This window comes from Rana temporaria, chromosome 11 (genome assembly GCF_905171775.1).
Source record: "Rana temporaria chromosome 11, aRanTem1.1, whole genome shotgun sequence".
Taxonomy (NCBI): Eukaryota; Metazoa; Chordata; class Amphibia; order Anura; family Ranidae; genus Rana; species Rana temporaria.
The window spans coordinates 182213-200015 of record NC_053499.1 but is presented as its reverse complement, the minus strand read 5'-3'; the positions used below and the strand labels follow the sequence as shown (position 1 = coordinate 200015).

The following is a 17803-nucleotide window of genomic DNA, read 5'->3' as shown; positions in this document are numbered from 1 at the left end:
ACTATGTATCCAGTGCTGATCCGATGTCTATGGGCCCCAGTGCTGATCCGATGTCTATGGGCCCCAGTGCTGATGCGATGTCTATGTATCCAGTGCTGATCCGATGTCTATGGGCCCCAGTGCTGATCCGATGTCTATGGGCCCCAGAGCTGATCCGATGTCTATGGGCCCCAGAGCTGATCCGATGTCTATGGGCCCCAGAGCTGATCCGATGTCTATGGGCCCCAGAGCTGATCCGATGTCTATGGGCCCCAGTGCTGATCCGATGTCTATGGGCCCCAGTGCTGATCCGATGTCTATGGGCCCTGGTGCTGATCCGATGTCTATGGGCCCCAGTGCTGATCCGATGTCTATGGGCCCCAGAGCTGAACTGGTGTCTATGGGCCCTGGTGCTGATCCGATGTGTATGTATCCAGTGCTGATCCGATGTCTATGGGCCCCAGTGCTGATCCGATGTCTATGGGCCCTGGTGCTGATCCGATGTCTATGGGCCCCAGTGCTGATCCGATGTCTATGGGCCCCAGTGCTGATCCGATGTCTATGGGCCCCAGTGCTGATCCGATGTCTATGGGCCCCAGTGCTGATCCGATGTCTATGGGCCCCAGTGCTGATCCGATATCTATGGGCCCTGGTGCTGATCCGATGTCTATGGGCCCCAGTGCTGATCCGATGTCTATGGGCCCCAGTGCTGATCCGATGTCAATGGGCCCCAGTGCTGATCTGGTGTCTATGGGCCCTGGTGCTGATCCGATGTCTATGTATCCAGTGCTGATCCGATGTCTATGGGCCCCAGTGCTGATCCGATGTCTATGGGCCCTGGTGCTGATCCGATGTCTATGGGCCCCAGTGCTGATCCGATGTCTATGGGCCCCAGTGCTGATCCGATGTCTATGGGCCCCAGTGCTGATCCGATATCTATGGGCCCTGGTGCTGATCCGATGTCTATGGGCCCCAGTGCTGATCCGATGTCTATGGGCCCCAGTGCTGATCCGATATCTATGGGCCCTGGTGCTGATCCGATGTCTATGGGCCCCAGTGCTTATCCGATGTCTATGGGCCCCAGAGCTGATCCGATGTCTATGTATCCAGTGCTGATCCGATGTCTATGGGCCCCAGTGCTGATCCGATGTCTATGGGCCCTGGTGCTGATCCGATGTCTATGGGCCCCAGTGCTGATCCGATGTCTATGGGCCCCAGTGCTGATCCGATGTCTATGGGCCCCAGTGCTGATCCGATGTCTATGGGCCCCAGTGCTGATCCGATATCTATGGGCCCTGGTGCTGATCCGATGTCTATGGGCCCCAGAGCTGATCCGATGTCTATGGGCCCCTGTGGACCATGCCAAGGCTCATGAAGTCAGGAGACAGACTGGAATATCGGGGGCCACTTACTGTTGACTTTCCCTGATGGCGGTGGGTGGGGTCTTTAGTTCTCCTCCTTCCAAAGAATAAACAGAAGTCACACAATAAGTTTTGACTTCTCCATGTTTGGGGACCTTGGGGCCAGTCTAAGTGCCTGGGGCGGGGTCAGATTGTGACTCCCCCCCCTCCCCCATGGGGGCCAAGGGACCTGCCAATCATATCTGTTCCAGTGTGTTCTATGAGAGGAAGAGGTAAGTGACATTGTATCAAATATTGCGATATATACAATCTACGGTCAAACATATGAGGACGCCTGACCGCCACATTTACTATATGGCTAAAAGTATGTGAACCCCCCTCCAGATGATGGAGTCCAGGGGGCCCCAGTGAAGGGTCCCGGTGATCCCCCATCACACAAGGACATTGGAGACAGTTGGGCTCTTCCAGCCTTGTGGTGAAGACCCTTTTCTGTCCCGGCATGACAGGTGCCCTTTGCCTAGAAGAAGAATTCGATGGAGAAGACGCGGTCGGTGGGCACTGAGGGGTTAAGTCGGTGACCGGCGCAGAAGAGACGCACCGCGGTGGGTGGAGCCCCCCTCCTATTCCTGATATTGTACCTGCTGGCCATTTATTGATAGAATCCGTTGGAAACATCTGCTGCCGCGGTTTTTAATAACCTTCCGACGCGAGCGCGTCGCCGTACACATCGCTGCGGTACCAGCCGCCTCCTCCGGGCTGATTTGTTTGCCAATTAGGAGTGAGGAAGCGTTTGTTTCCTAATATTCCAATTAAAGGCCGCCGATTCCGGCACTCTGCCATCCTCAGAAAACAAGAGAACCCGTCTAGTGATGAGCCAGAGCTGAAAATGCCAGCCGCCTGGTGGGGGAACAAGCAAGTGGCCAGTGAAGTCAGAACTCTGCATCACAAACCAGCCATTGCACATAATGCATTCCTACCCAACAGTGGTCTTCTTTAAAAAAAAAATACTTTCAAATGCTAGAAAAAGAGTTGCAACCTCCAATGTATTTTCCCCACAGCTCCCTACCCTGCACTTCCCTAATATTGCACCCCCCAAACTGCCGCCGCAAATTAATAAGTGGGGGGGGGGGCTGCCGCGGATTGAGAAGCAGAGCAGGGGGATGCCGCAAGTTGAGAAGCGGGGGGGGGGGGTCAGCAAGTTGATAAGAAGCCAGCGGAGGGGGGGGGGGGCCCTGGGGACCTCTGGGCCCCTTACAAAAATAAATAAATAAAAATTAAAAAAACAAAAATTATAAAAAAAAAAAGTGGGGGTTGCCATCTGGGGCCACGGGGACCTCCGGGGCCCTTACAAAAAAATAAAAAAATAATACAAAAATAAATGTAAGAAAAAATAAGCAAGCGGAGGGGGGGGGGGCCTGGGGACCTCCGGGCCCCTTACAAAAAAACGAAATAAAAGGTGGGGTTGCCATCTGGGGCCCTGGGGACCTCTGGGCCCCTTACAAAAATAAATAAATAAAAATAAAAAAAAAAAAATTATAAAAAAAAAAAAAAAAAGTGGGGTTGCCATCTGGGGCCATGGGGACCTCTGGGGCCCTTACAAAAAATAAATAATAAAAAAATAAAAATAAAATAAGATTTTTTTTTAATATAAAAAAGGGGGGGTTGCCATCCGGGCCCCTGGGGACCTGTCCCCCCCCCTGATGGCGGCCCTGCACTTCCGACGTTTCCTGAGCAGCATCAGAAGTTCTCTCTTTCTGGATATTGCCGGAGAGAGACTTTCCGACTCCTTCCAGAAATTGAATTTTCATTCTGTTTACCAAACTTTCAATATCCGTCCATTTATACCGAAGAATCATAAAAATCCCTTTTACGAGGTTCTTCGAGGAAATGCAAAATGCCCAATAAAAGCGGCAATATAATCGGGAGGTTTTCCACAGCGGGATATTCTCCATCTTTATTTTATGGGATGGATTTGGCCGGAATATCTCATTACGGGGGGAGGGGCAGGAAGTCTGTTGTCTGCGATCCAATAAAAGAACGAAAAACCGCGAGCAAAAGAAACGTTATAAATATTTCCATGTGTGATGGATACAAAGTAACACTTTTTACTCTCTACGTGCAACATGCTACGTTCTTATCAAAGAACAAAAAATAAATAAAAAAATCATTAAAATTTCCCAATATGGAAAAACCCTGAAAAATCAAACAATATCGTAATAAAAAAAATACTAAAATAAATAGCAAAATAATTTAAAATACTTTTTAAAAAATGTTGTACTTTTGTATTTATTTTAAATTATTTTGCTCTTTATTATAGTATTTTTTTATTTTATTTTGGTATTTATTGTATTTTTTTAACTATTTTTGTTATTTTATTATTTTAAAATGTATTGCATTATTTTAAGTGTTTTTTTAATCATTATTATATTTTTAATACTTTTTAAAAAAAATGTTGTACTTTTGTATTTATTTGAAAAAAAAATGGTATTTATTGTAGTATTTTTGTTTTTTATTTTGGTATTTATTGTATTTTTTAACTATTTTTGTTATTTTATTATTTTAAAATGTATTGCATTATTTTAAGTGTTTTTTTTATCATTATTATATTTTTAATACTTTTTAAAAAATGTAGTACTTTTGTATTTATTTGAAATTGTTTTGGTATTTATTGTAGTATTTTTGTTTTTTATTTTGGTATTTATTGTATTTTTTAACTATTTTTGTTATTTTATTATTTTAAAATGTATTGCATTATTTTAAGTGTTTTTTTTATCATTATTTAGAAAAAGCCACTGACAGTGACTGACCAGTGGCGTAACTACCAGGGTCGCAAAGGTCGTACTTGCAATTGATCCCTGATGATCCACCACCGTGGGGGGAAACTTTTATTAGTTTGATATTTGTTGTATTATTTACTCATTGATTGTTTTATTACTTTGTTATTTTTTTTGTATTGTTTTTACTATCTAATTTTTATTATTTTGATATTTATTGTAGTATTTTTGTTTTTTATTTTGGTATTTATTGAATTTTTTTAACAATTTTTATTATTTTAAAATGTATTGCATTATTTTAAGTGTTTTTTTATCATTATTATGTTTTTAATACTTTTTAAAAAATGTTGTACTTTTGTATTTATTTTTAATTATTTTGCTATTAGTTGTAGCATTTTTTATTTTATTTTGGTTTTCTTTTTTTTATATAATTTTTTTACCATTTTATTTTATTGTATTTTTTTTATTTTTTATTTTTTGTTTTGTTCATTGCATATTTTTTTTAGGACCCCCAAAACACTTTGTGTTGGTCTATCACATAAAATCCCAATAAAATACATTTATTTTTCTTGGGTGTAACATGAGAAAGTGTGGGGAATTTCAAGGGGTATGAATACTTTTTCAAGGCGCTGTATGTTTTTATTTTTTTATTATTAATTAAAATGAAGGCGCTCACCTTCTCCAGCTGGTGAACGGCCTCCTCCATGGAGCACAGAGAGGCCAGCGTCCGCAGCGCCGCCGGGTACAGGCATTTGAACTGATCCTGGCGCAGAACTTTGAACAGACCGACGACGGCTTCTTCCTGAAAAACAGTCATGTGATGTATTACTGCGTGTACACAGGGGGGGGCGGGGCTTTTAGAAAAATAAAATATACATTTTAATAAAATGTCATTTTTTTGAACATTAGTTTCTCTTTATTAACTTAACTTTATTGATATCCCGAGGGGGGGGGGGGGCTGACAGAAATAAAGTTGCTATTATTTTAGCGATCGCCATATTTTTGTGTGATGTGATTATCTCCTATGACTGTTGGCTCCATCTGGTGGCCACAATAAAGTATTTTTCAGAAATACCTCTGTAAAAATAAAAAAATAAAATTCTCATTATGGCCACTAGATGGAGCTGATTGGGGGTAGTGAGCTCCATCTGGTGGACAAAATGAGAATTTATTTATTTATTTTTTATTTTTTTAACTGAGGTATTTCAGAAAAATACTGCATTATGGCCACCAGGTGGAGCCAACAGTCATAGGAGATAATCACATCACACAAAATATACTGGCCTGGATTCAAGAAGCAATTGCGCCTGTGTAACCATAAGTTACGCAGCACAATTGCTTACTTGCCCCGGCGTAACGAATGCTCCTGATTCAGGAACCTCGTTACACCTACTGCAGCCTAAGATATAAAGCTCTTATGCCCGCATATCTTAGGCTGCATTCTTGCGGTGGCCGCTAGGTGGCGTTCACATTGTGCTCAGCGTAGAGTATGCAAATTGCATACTAACGCCGATTCACAACGTTGCGCGAGCCCTGCGTACATCAGTTCCGTACGGCGGTTTTCGCGTAAGGCTGCCCCTGCTATTAGCAGGGGCAGCCAATGTTCCGTATACCCGTCGCTCCCGTGTCGCGAAATTTGAAAGTTACGTAGTTTGCGTAAGTGAATCGTGAATGGCGCTGGACGCCATTCACGTTCACTTTGAAGCAAATGACGTCCTTGCGACGTCATTTGCCGCAATGCACGTCGGGAAAGTTTCCCGACGGAGCATGCGCTCTACGCTCGGCGCGGGAACGCGCCTAATTTAAATGATTCCCGCCCCCTACGGGATCATTTAAATTGCGCGCGCTTACGCCGGGCCATTTGCCGGCGCGCCCACGCAATTTACGGAGCTACTGCTCCGTGAATCAAGGGCAGCGCAGTAATTTTGCGGGGGCGCAGGGCAAAAACATAAAAATAGCGCAATTCTACCTGAATCCAGCCCATTGTTTCTTTTCCCTGTGTAAATGCTTAAAGGGTTAGTTCTTCTTTACAGAAAACATGAAAGACACGCCCCCCAAATCCCCCGCCCCTGCTGCACCTACCCCCGGGGTTGCTGAGCTGTCAGCGCCCCCCCATGGCGGCTCCAGCGGGATTTGAAATTTCTGCTCCTCAGGGATCTCCCCACCGCTCTCCATCCTGACACCCCCCCCCTATGCCGCCCCTACTTTCCAGGTCCTGCCACCCCCACCGCCCCTCCTTTCCAGGTCCTGCCCCCCCCACCGCCCCTACTTTCCAGGTCCTGCCACCCCCACCGCCCCTACTTTCCAGGTCCTGCCGCCCCCAGCACCCCTCTTATCCAGGTCCTGCTGCCCCCGGTACCCCTTTTATCCAGGTCCTGCCGCCCCCCTCACCCCTCTTATCCAGGTCCTGCCACCCCCGGTACCCCTCATTTCCAGGTCCTGCCGCCCCCACCGCCCCTCATATCCAGGTCCTGCCGCCCCCAGTACCCCTTTTATCCAGGTCCTGCCACCTCGGTACCCCTCTTATCCAGGTCCTGCCACCCCCGGCACCCCTCTTATTCAGGTCCTGCCACCCCCGGCACCCCTCTTATTCAGGACCTGCCACCCCCGGCACTCCTCTTATTCAGGTCCTGCCACCCCCGGCACCCCTCTTATCCAGGTCCTGCCACCCCGGCACCCCTCATATTCAGGTCCTGCCACCCCCGGCACCCCTCTTATTCAGGTCCTGCCACCCCCGGCACTCCTCTTATTCAGGTCCTGCCACCCCCGGCACCCCTCTTATCCAGGTCCTGCCACCCCGGCACCCCTCATATTCAGGTCCTGCCATCCCCGGCACCCCTCTTATGCAGGTACTGCCATCCCCGGCACCCCTCTTATTCAGGTCCTGCCATCCCCGGCACTCCTCTTATTCAGGACCTGCCACCCCCGGCACCCCTCTTATCCAGGTCCTGCCACCCCCGGCACCCCTCTTATCCAGGTACTGCCGCCCCCGGCACCCCTCTTATCCAGGTACTGCCATCCCCGGCACCCCTCTTATTCAGGTCCTGCCATCCCCGGCACCCCTCTTATTCAGGTCCTGCCGCCCCCACCGCCCCTCTTATCCAGGTCCTGCCACCCCCGGCACCCCTCTTATCCAGGTACTGCCATCCCCGGCACTCCTCTTATTCAGGTCCTGCCACCCCCGGCACCCTTCTTATTCAGGTCCTGCCATCCCCGGCACCCCTCTTATCCAGGTCCTGTCGCCCCCAGCACCCCTCTTATCCAGGTCCGGCTGCCCCCAGCACCCCTCTTATCCAGGTCCGGCTGCCCCCAGCACCCCTCTTATCCAGGTCCTGCTGCCCCCCCGGGGGCCCTGTGTGCTTCCTTGTCCTCCCCCCCCCCCACCTTCGCCCCCGCAGCTTCTTTGGCTTCCTCTGCCCTAATGACATCACCACCCTAAACTACCAGGCTCACAAAGGTCACACTTGCGACTGGCTCCTGGTGTTCCACCACTGTGGGGGGGCCCCCAAAGACGGCAGGAAAAGGGACCCGGTGCAGATAATGTGAAAGGGTCCCGCTGCAGGACCATAATAAGGGGCCCCACAATGGGAGTAAAGGGCCCTGGGATCCGTGGGATGGGCCCCCAAGCATGAAGGTAAGGGCCCTGGGCTTGGAGGGATGGGCGTTAGGGGGCAATGCTTTACTTCAGGAATGGTTTAGTAGGCGAGTTCTCATAAATCCGGTAGTGGTGGGCAGTACCTACCCCAGGGTGGGCATATGTCATCCTCTTCCTTCTCCCTACTAGGGTTCCCAGGACCTCTCCGCATTCTCTGGCCAGGGAAAGCTTCCAGGGCCACATAACTGGGGCCCCACTCCACACCTTGCCTCCTCTCTTGCCCATGTCTCTATCTAAACTCTTTATAGTCTCACATTACACAATATTTATAACTCACGAGAGGGTGCCACCTAGTGGCCAAACTGAGGAATGCTCTAACACCCCCTTACATGCAGAGAGGATGGCTCATCAGTCATCTGCTGCTCATTCACTGTCCAATCACAGTTCGGGGGCTGGGAAGTGACCAAACTATACCGGAGTAGAGAAATGTCAGGTCAGCAACTTGTTCCCTCCGCGTCGGGCCAGACTGACCGCAATACAAATCCATTGGCTGGTATAATGGCGGCCGATGTGCGCATTTTATCTTTGTTTTCCGCTTTACTCAGAAGACTTTTCTTTTCATTTTCCTTTCCACGCCAAAGAAGGCCCCACCCACCGTCTCTGACAAAGTGTACAACAATAGCGCCTAATATAGAAGGTGACCCCTGGACGGCGCAGACTGCGGTGAGACGCCCCCACGTGGTCTCCGCCCCCCCCCCCATTATTTACACAATTGACTTTTCACTTCTGTAAATACCAATTTAATTAAAACTGACGAAGAAGTCAGACGCGGGATCATGGTAACAAAAGTCGCGTTCCGCCAGAGACTCAGCGATGCCTCATTATCCGAACGCAAGACGCCGCTGGCCGCAATTACCGGGAATGAAGTGTAATACATCCCCGTGTCTGAGCGGAAACGCAATGATTGGCCGGGGAGGCGAACTGCTAACTGACAGCGAGCGTCACGCAGGAGGGGAAAGTTCGTCTGAGCCGCAACAGAAAATCACAATCGCTGCAACACATGGAGGCGGCAAAAAATTAACCCGATCGTTGCGTCATGAACAGGAAATACATGGAAGAGATCGACTTCTGCTAAACCTGATCGTTCTTTAAAATCTTTCGCGGCACGTGTGCTGCGTAATTCTATACTCGGGGGGCGGGGGGGATATTGGTTTGTTATATATGCAGGCTCTGCTTCCTACCTTAGTAGACCGCCCTCCCGGGTCTGCAGCTCCATGTAGGATGTCCTTATACTTTATCTTTAGTAAAGAAAGGGAATCCCAATCTGTTTATTTACATTCTGCCCGCCGCGCCCGCTGCTGACCGCGCCCGCATTGTACAGGAGGCATTGTCACCTCTGTTTATTTTCGAATGAATGAGATGAACTTATAGACGGAGCGAAATATGAGACGTGAAACCGGATCCGGGATTCCCGTGTAAAACGCGCCGGCGTCCTCCCTCCCGAATAAATAAAGTCATAAAAGTCCCAAACAGACACAACAAAGGCGGAGGCGGGCACGGCGCCCGCGACCAGCGCTTTATTTACACCCTCCATTCAAAACATCCGCAACACAAAAGAGGGGCGGCGGCTTGGCGTTACCTGGGCCCGAGCGCCATTCAAAGGGCAAAATATTGACAAATTAAAGTAGAAAAAAAATCAATTGTCTTCGGAGCGCGCCGCTAAATGCAAACAAACCGCGCCGCTTTCTGTTTACCGATAGAACAAACGCCAAGACTTTCCAAAATAATCCCCACAAAAAATGAGAGGTCGCCGGATTTGTCTGAAGATAAAAGGATCGCGTTTCTCAGGCGTTCCCTAAATGTCAATAAAAACTTTTTCTCTTTTATTTTTTATTTTTAATAAAGAACTTGTCCCAAGCTGTGTACTGTGCTTTTTAACATTTTTGACATTTCTTTTTTTGTTAAATGGTAGGGGTACAATGTACCCGTTACGAATTTACACAGGGGGGGGCGGGATCTGGGGGTCCCCCTTGTTAAAGGGGGCTTCCAGATTCCGATAAGCCCCCCCCCGCGCCCGCGGACCCCCAGAACCATCGGTCAAGGGTGGTTGTGGGGATGAGGCCCTTGTCTCCATCAACATCTCCTGTGGTCTCGGATAAGGGTCTGGTATTGATTTTTGGGGGGAACCCCACGCCATTTGTTTTTATTTATTTATAAAAAAAAAATATGTATTTAATTTTGATGCAGGGTTCCCCTTAAAATCCAGACCTGAAGGGTCTGGTATGGATTTTGAGGGGGACCCCTTACGCCATTTTTTTTTATTTATAATTTTTTTTTTAATTTTTTGATTTATTTATTTTAATTTTGGCACAGGGGTTTCCCTTAAAATCCAGACCTCAAAGGGTCTGGTATGGATTTTGAGAGGGACCCCCGACGCCATTTATTTTTTTTAATTTATAATTTTTTTTTAATTTTTACATTTTTTTTATTTATTTATTAATTTTAATTTTGGCAGGGGGGTTCCCCTTAAATCCAGACCTAAAGGGTCTGGTATGGATTTTGAGGGGGACCCCCTACGCCATTTTAAAAAAAAAAAATTGTGCGGGTTCCCATTAAAATACAGACCTGAAGGGCCTGATCTGGAATTTGGGGGGACCCCCACGCATTTTTTGTTTTGTTTCGGGGTTCCCCTTAATATTCATACCAGACCCAAAGGGACTAGAAATTAACTGGGGGGGGGGGGGGGACCAATGCCGTTTTTTAATGACCTTGATCTGTATTGTGGGGACCCGACAATTCATTATAGCCGCGAGTGATTTTAAATGACTTTTTTTCCTATAGAAAGGACAGTTCTAAGCACGAGAAACATGCGCTACTTTACAGGCATTCTATAGACACCCCCCCCCCCAGGTACGATATTTAAAGGATTATTTCACTTTTATTGTTTCACTTTAAGCTTTATTAAAATCACTGCTCCCTAAAAAACGGCTGTTTTTAAAAACGTTTTTTTTGCATTGATACATGTCCCCCTGAGGAAGGTCCCGGGTCCCCAAACACTCCCCTGGGGCAGGACCCGGGTCCCCAAACACTTCCCTGGGGCAGGACCCGGGTCCCCAAACACTCCCCTGGGGCAGGACCCGGGTCCCCAAACACTCCCCTGGGTCAGGACCCGGTTCCCCAAACACTCCCCTGGGGCAGGACCCGGGTCCCCAAACACTCCCCTGGGGCAAGACCCGGGTCCCCAAACACTCCCCTGGGGCAGGACCCGGGTCCCCAAACACTCCCCTGGGGCAGGACCCGGGTCCCCAAACACTCCCCTGGGGCAAGACCCGGGTCCCCAAACACTCCCCTGGGGCAGGACCCGGGTCCCCAAACACTCCCCTGGGGCAGGACCCGGGTCCCCAAACACTCCCCTGGGGCAGGACCCGGGTCCCCAAACACTTTCCTGGGGCAGGACCCGGGTCCCCAAACACTCCCCTGGGGCAGGACCCGGGTCCCCAAACACTCCCCTGGGGCAGGACCCGGGTCCCCAAACACTTTCCTGGGGCAGGACCCGGGTCCCCAAACACTCCCCTGGGGCAGGACCCGGGTCCCCAAACACTCCCCTGGGGCAGGACCCGGGTCCCCAAACACTTTCCTGGGGCAGGACCCGGGTCCCCAAACACTCCCCTGGGGCAGGACCCGGGTCCCCAAACACTACCCTGGGGCAAACACTTTTTATGACAATAACTTGCATACTAACCTTTAAAATTAACACTTTTGATTTCTCCCACAGACTTTTTAAGGGTGTTCAGCGGCTTTCGAATTTGCCGCGAACACCCCAAATTGTTCGCTATTCGGCGAACTGCCGACGTTCGACCCGAACATAAAGCTCACCCCTATTGGAGAGCTGCAATGTAATAAATGTTTGCTTTTATTACAGTTTTAAAGTGACTGAAATGTCCGTATAAATCCTGTGCTCTGTCCTCCTAATAAACAAAAATGATCAATAAATCAATATAAAGCGCCCGCGATGAAGACGTCTTCCTGCGCCAATCACAGAGAAATAAAAGCCAGACATTTGCCGCGGTCACATGACTCTCCTGAACTACAAATTGTCCCCCCCCCCCCCGATGATGAGAAATATTCCTCTGAGGACATCTTCACACAGAAACTTATTAAAAGATCATTTCATCATTCACCCCGCCAGATATAATCTGTTTCTAAATGTTGGGTCAGCGCACTCTGGTGTCCCCCGCGGTGAAAGTCTCGCCGGATCCGCTCTCGGCGGTATTACACGCTAAATCACTCCAAAGTTCAACCGCCGTCTGCAGGAAGAAATTAACTTTCTATTCCAGCGAGTTTTCCTCCGCAGTCTTCTATTTCTTCATCCGATACATTCAGAGAGAGAATCTTTATCTAAACTATCTATCAATATCTATTTATCCATCAATATCTATTTATCCATCAATATCTATTTATCCATCAATATCTATTTATCCATCAATATCTATTTATCCATCAATATCTATTTATCCATCAATATCTATTTATCCATCAATATCTATTTATCCATCAATATCTATTTCTTCATCGGATACATTCAGAGAGAGAATCTAAACTATCTATCCATCAATATACAGCACAGTATCTCACAAAAGTAAGTACACCCCTCAGTCACATTTCTTGTATCTTTTCATGTGACAACACTGAAGAAATGACACAATGGCCCAGATTCACGTAGGGCGGCGTAAATGTAGGCGGGGGTAGCGTATCTTATTTACTTGCGTCCTGAGTTACGGCGGCGTATCGTAAATCGGCCGGCGTAAGCGGGCGTAATTCAAATGTGGAACAGGGGGGCGTGTTTTATGTAAATTAAGCATGACCCCACGTAAATGACGCTTCGAACGAACGGCGCATGCGCCGTCCGTGGACGTATCCCAGTGCGCATGTGTCGGATACAAAGCCTAAGATACGTCGAACACTGCCTACGACGTGAACGTAACTTACGCACAGCCCTATTCGCGTACGACTTACGTAAACGGCGTAAAGAGATACGCTTGTTCCGACGTCCATACCTTGCATGGGCTGCGCCACCTAGAGACCTGCTTTATCTTTACGCCGGCGTATGTCTTACGTAAACGGAGTAACTAATTGCGACGGGCGTACATACGTTCGTGAATCGGCGTATCTTGCTCATTTACATATTCAACGCGGAAATCAACGGAAGCGCCACCTAGTGGCCAGCGTAAATATGCACCGCAACATACGACAGCGTAGGAGACTTACACCGCTCGTATCTTGGCCAAATCTATGCGTAACTGATTCTATGAATCAGGCGCATACATACGACGGCGGCCATTCGGACTTACGACGGCGTATATTCCTTTTTATACTATTTATATTGTTTAATGTTTTCATAATAGAACTTCAGAGAACTTTATTGGATGCCCGTGTGACCAGGTGACAACCCAAATACACGATTGGGAGACAGGAACAGAGGGTTGTCACGCTATACCAGGAAATGCAGGAACAAGAACCTTCATGGCAGGATCGCCGGGATTATTATAATGAAAGCGGCAGATTTTAAATGACTAACATTTTATCACCCCCCTCCCCCCCCCCCCCCCCCACAAACTCTCATGTACAGAGATACTGATTGGCTGACGATCTCACCTGAGCTACCAGAAGGCAGAGCCGGGCTCCTTCCTGGGTCAGGCCAAACAGGCTCCGTATTGCTGATTCTACGCTGTGGATGTTGTCAGACGATTCCAGCTGCTCCACCAGACCCTGCGGACAAAGGAGACGAGCGCCATGAACACCTCATGTCCATATTCTGGGGGATACATAATGTTGGGGTTAGGTTGGAAAAAAGGAACAAGTCCATCTAGTTCAACCAATAGAAAACCAGAGGAGGGTCAAATAAAACCCCGATGAAGCCTGTGGCCCAATGTGCTCCAGTGGGGGGGAAATAAAATTCCTTTCTCATCCCCCAGGGGGCGATCAGATATTCTCTGCTGGATCAACAATAGTGTCAGTAAGGATGGGCTCGGGCCAGGGCTGTCTTATTGAGAGGGCACACCTGGGCACTGCCCAGGGGCCCCAGCTGCATGGGGGCCCCTGCACTTTCCCCAAAGCAGCTGGTCCTTGAGCCCACACTGCCCTGAAATTGGGGGCCCCATGATGGCACTGAGAGTGATGGATACACAGGGGGGGCAGTCTGCCTCCTACCTACTTGATGTCTGTTTTCCTGCACTGTCATTATTGTAGGGGCCCCAGAGAATTACTTTGCCCAGGGGCCCATGAGGCTGTTAAGACGGCCCTGGCTCGGGCATGTTCGCAACGGCACGTGCAGAGCCCGCCAGGAAGTCGGCACTGCTCTGCGCTGATCACAGGCAGGGAGGCATTCCACGATCTGCGCAGCCGCGGATCGGAAAAATGTCTCACTGCCTGTGATTAGCGCGGCGCCGGCTTCCTGGCGGGCTCCGCACCAAATGTGCATATTTCTTAAAGAGACAAAGATATGTAAAATAAATAAATAAATAAAATATAAATAATATTTATAAAATAAAACCATAAATTAATAATAATATTTATAAAATAAAATAATAAATGAATAATAATAAAATATAAAATAAAATAATAAATGAATAATAATAAAATATAAATAATATTTATAAAATAAAATAATAAATGAATAATAAAATATAAAATAAAATAATAAATTAATAATAATAAAATACAAATAATATTTATAAAATATAAAATAAAACCATAAATGAATAATAATAAAATATAAAATAAAATAATAAATGAATAATAATATTTATAAAATAAAATAATAAATGAATAATAATAAAATATAAAATAAAATAATAAATGAATAATAATAAAATATAAATAATATTTTTAAAATAAAATAATAAATGAATAATAATAAAATACAAATAATATTTATAAAATATTAAATAAAATAATAAATTAATATTAAATAATAAAATATAAATTATTTCAAATAATTCCATGAATATAATCGTACTGTACAACATTGCAGCACAGCAGAGATTTACATATAAAATAATTGTTACTAATGAGTTCTTTCTAGACGATGAGAATTGAATCACAAAAATAATACAATCCATCCCTGACCGTCTCTGTCCATGCTTCCCCGCGTTTTTGTCCTCCTCTGCCCCCAATTATTACAATAAAAATAATTAATCCCATAATTAGACATTTACATAACTTTGCAGAATACAAGAAAAACAATAATTAGAGGATTGGGGGAGGGGGGGGGCAGTGTGCGGGATCAGGAGCGGGGGCAGCGGGAAGATGCCTGTTAATGCCTGGAACGGACTTTTTGACTTACAGATGATTTTCTGATTATACTTTTTTTTAATATATATATTATTTATTTTCTTGTGACGTTTCCTTTGATTTTTTTTTTCCATATTATTTATTTTCTTGTGACGTTTCCTTTGACTTTTTTTTTTTTTATATTATTTATTTTCTTGTGACGTTTCCTTTAAAAAAAAATTAATATAATTTATTTTCTTGTCACGTTTCCTTTGACTTTTTTTTTTTATATTATTTCTTTTGTTGTGACGTTTCCTATGAATTTTTTTTCAATATAATTTTTTTTCTTGTGACGTTTCCTTTGACTGTTTTTTTTTTTATATTATTTATTTTCTTGTGACGTTTCCTTTGACTTTTTTTTTATATTATTTATTTTCTTGTGACGTTTCCTTTGATTTTATTTTTATATTATTTATTTTCTTGTGACGTTTCCTTTGAATTTTTATTTTTAATATTATTTATTTTCTTGTGACGTTTCCTTTGACTTTTTTTTTTATATTATTTATTTTCTTGTGACGTTTCCTTTGAATTATTTTTTTTTTTAATATTATTTTTTTTCTTGTGACGTTTCCTTTGAATTTTTTTTCAATATTATTTATTTTCTTGTTACATTTCCTTTGAATTTTTTTTATATTATTTTTTTTCTTGTGACGTTTCCTTAGAATTTTTTTTATATTATTTCTTTTCTTGTGACGTTTCCTTAGAATTTTTTTTTATACTACAATAATCAATAATAATAATATTACATAGATGTGCTGGACCCTCAACAGGAGAGAGGGAGACCCTCCGAGATTTTAGGATCAAGTCAAGCTTGAGATGAAGGTAACCGGCGGCTACAAACGATCGTTAGATGAACGACACAACACATGGGGGACACCAAGGTATGTATAATGTGTGTATATATATATTTATTATACAGTGCCTGGAAAAAGTATTCATACCCCTTGAAATTCGCCACATCTTCTCAGGTTACACCCAAAAACATAAATGTATTTTATTGGGATTTTATGTGAGAGACACAAAGTGTCACATAATTGTGAAGTGGAAGGAAAATTATACAAAAAAAAATATATGTGAAAAGTGTGTGGGGGAGGGACATTTGCTCCCTTTACTCCGATAACTAAAATCTAGAGGAACCAATTGCCTTCAGGAGTCACCCGATTAGTAAATAGAGTCCACCTGTGTGTCATGTAATCTCAGTATAAATACAGCTGTTCTGTGAAGCCCTCAGAGGTTTGTTAGAGAACCTTAGTGAACAAACAGCATCACGAAGGCTGAGGAACACACCAGACAGGTCAGGGATAAAGTTGTGGAGAAGTATAAAGCAGGGGGAGGTTATAATAAAAAATCTCCCAAGCTTTGAAGATCTCACGGAGCTTCTGTTCAATCCATCATCGGAAAATGGAAAGAGTATGGCACAACCGCAAACCTACCAAGACACGGCCGTCCACCTAAACTGACCGGGCCGGGCAAGGAGAGCATTCATCAGAGAGGCAGCCAAGAGGCCCATGGTAACTCTGGAGGAGCTGCACAGCTCAGGGGGGAGAATCTGTCCACAGGACAACTATTAGTGGTCTCTCCACAAATCTGCCCTTTATGGAAGAGTGACGAGAAGAAAGACATTGGAGAAAGAAAGACATGTGGGGGAGGGGACACAGCAAACATGTGGGGGAGGGGACACAGCAAGCATGTGGGGGGAGGGGACCCAGCAAACATGTGGGGGAGGGGACACAGCAAACATGTGGGGGAGGGGACACAGCAAACATGTGGGGGAGGGGACACAGCAAACATGTGGAAGAAGGTGCTCTGGTCACATGACACCAAATTGTAGGGGAAAACTAACACTGCCCATCCCCCTGAACACACCATCCCCACCGTGAAACATGGTGGTGGCAGCATCATGTGGTGGGGATGCTTTTCTTCAGCAGGGACAGGGAAGCTGGTCAGAGTTGATGGGAAGATGGATGGAGACAAATACAGGACAATCTTAGAAGAAAAGACTTGAGACCGGGGGGGGGGGGGTTCACCTTCCAGCAGGACAACGACCCTAAAGTACAGCCAGAGCTACAATGGAATGGATTAGATCAAAGCCTATTCATGTGTTAGAATGGCCCAGTCACAGTCCAGACCTAAATCCCATTGAGAATCTGTGGCAAGACTTGAAAATTGCTGATCACAGACGCTCTCCATCCAATCTGACAGAGCTTGAGATATTTTACAGAGAAGAAGAAGAATGGAGGAGAAATGTCCCTCTCTAGATGTGCAAAGCTGGTAGAGACCCCCCCAAAAAGACTTGTAGAGAAAGGGGGTCCTACAAAGTATTGACTCCGGGGGGCGCCATACAAATGCCCCTCCCCCCACACTTTTCACATATTTATTTGTATCGTTTTCCTTCCACTTCACAATTATGTGACACTTTGTGTCTCTCACATAAAATCCCAATAAAACGCACTTTGGCGCGATGACATCACATATAAACGGGCGGAACGAATCCCTCTGATTATAACCTGAGGATTTGATGGATAATTTTTTTTTTGGGGGGGGGGCGTTTGCTCTCATTGGGTCCCCTTTTTATCTTATCGTCTCGCTGTCTTTTCTGGTCTTACTTTCCGCCATATTTGATTTCTTGTAATACAATGTAACACGTGGCGCCTCGGGGAAGTCCGTCTCCTGGGCGCGTTGCGGGACCCGTGGGAAGGATCCCGGTGATTTATTTTGTGGCGCTCATGAAGCTGATTTTATTCCGGGGGGGGGGGGGGGGG

The 17803-nt window shown here is 45.8% G+C and overlaps 1 protein-coding gene across 1 annotated transcript in view; it reads right to left on the bottom strand.

The window, feature by feature from the left end:
* Nucleotides 1–17803, bottom strand: part of INSC (INSC spindle orientation adaptor protein) — a gene marked incomplete in the record, with an annotated part of 83885 nt that overhangs the window by 41083 nt on the left and 24999 nt on the right. Inside the window, 2 exon segments of the mRNA XM_040327862.1 lie at nt 4791–4916; nt 13365–13478. Of these exon segments, the coding sequence (XP_040183796.1) occupies nt 4791–4916; nt 13365–13478 (240 nt within the window).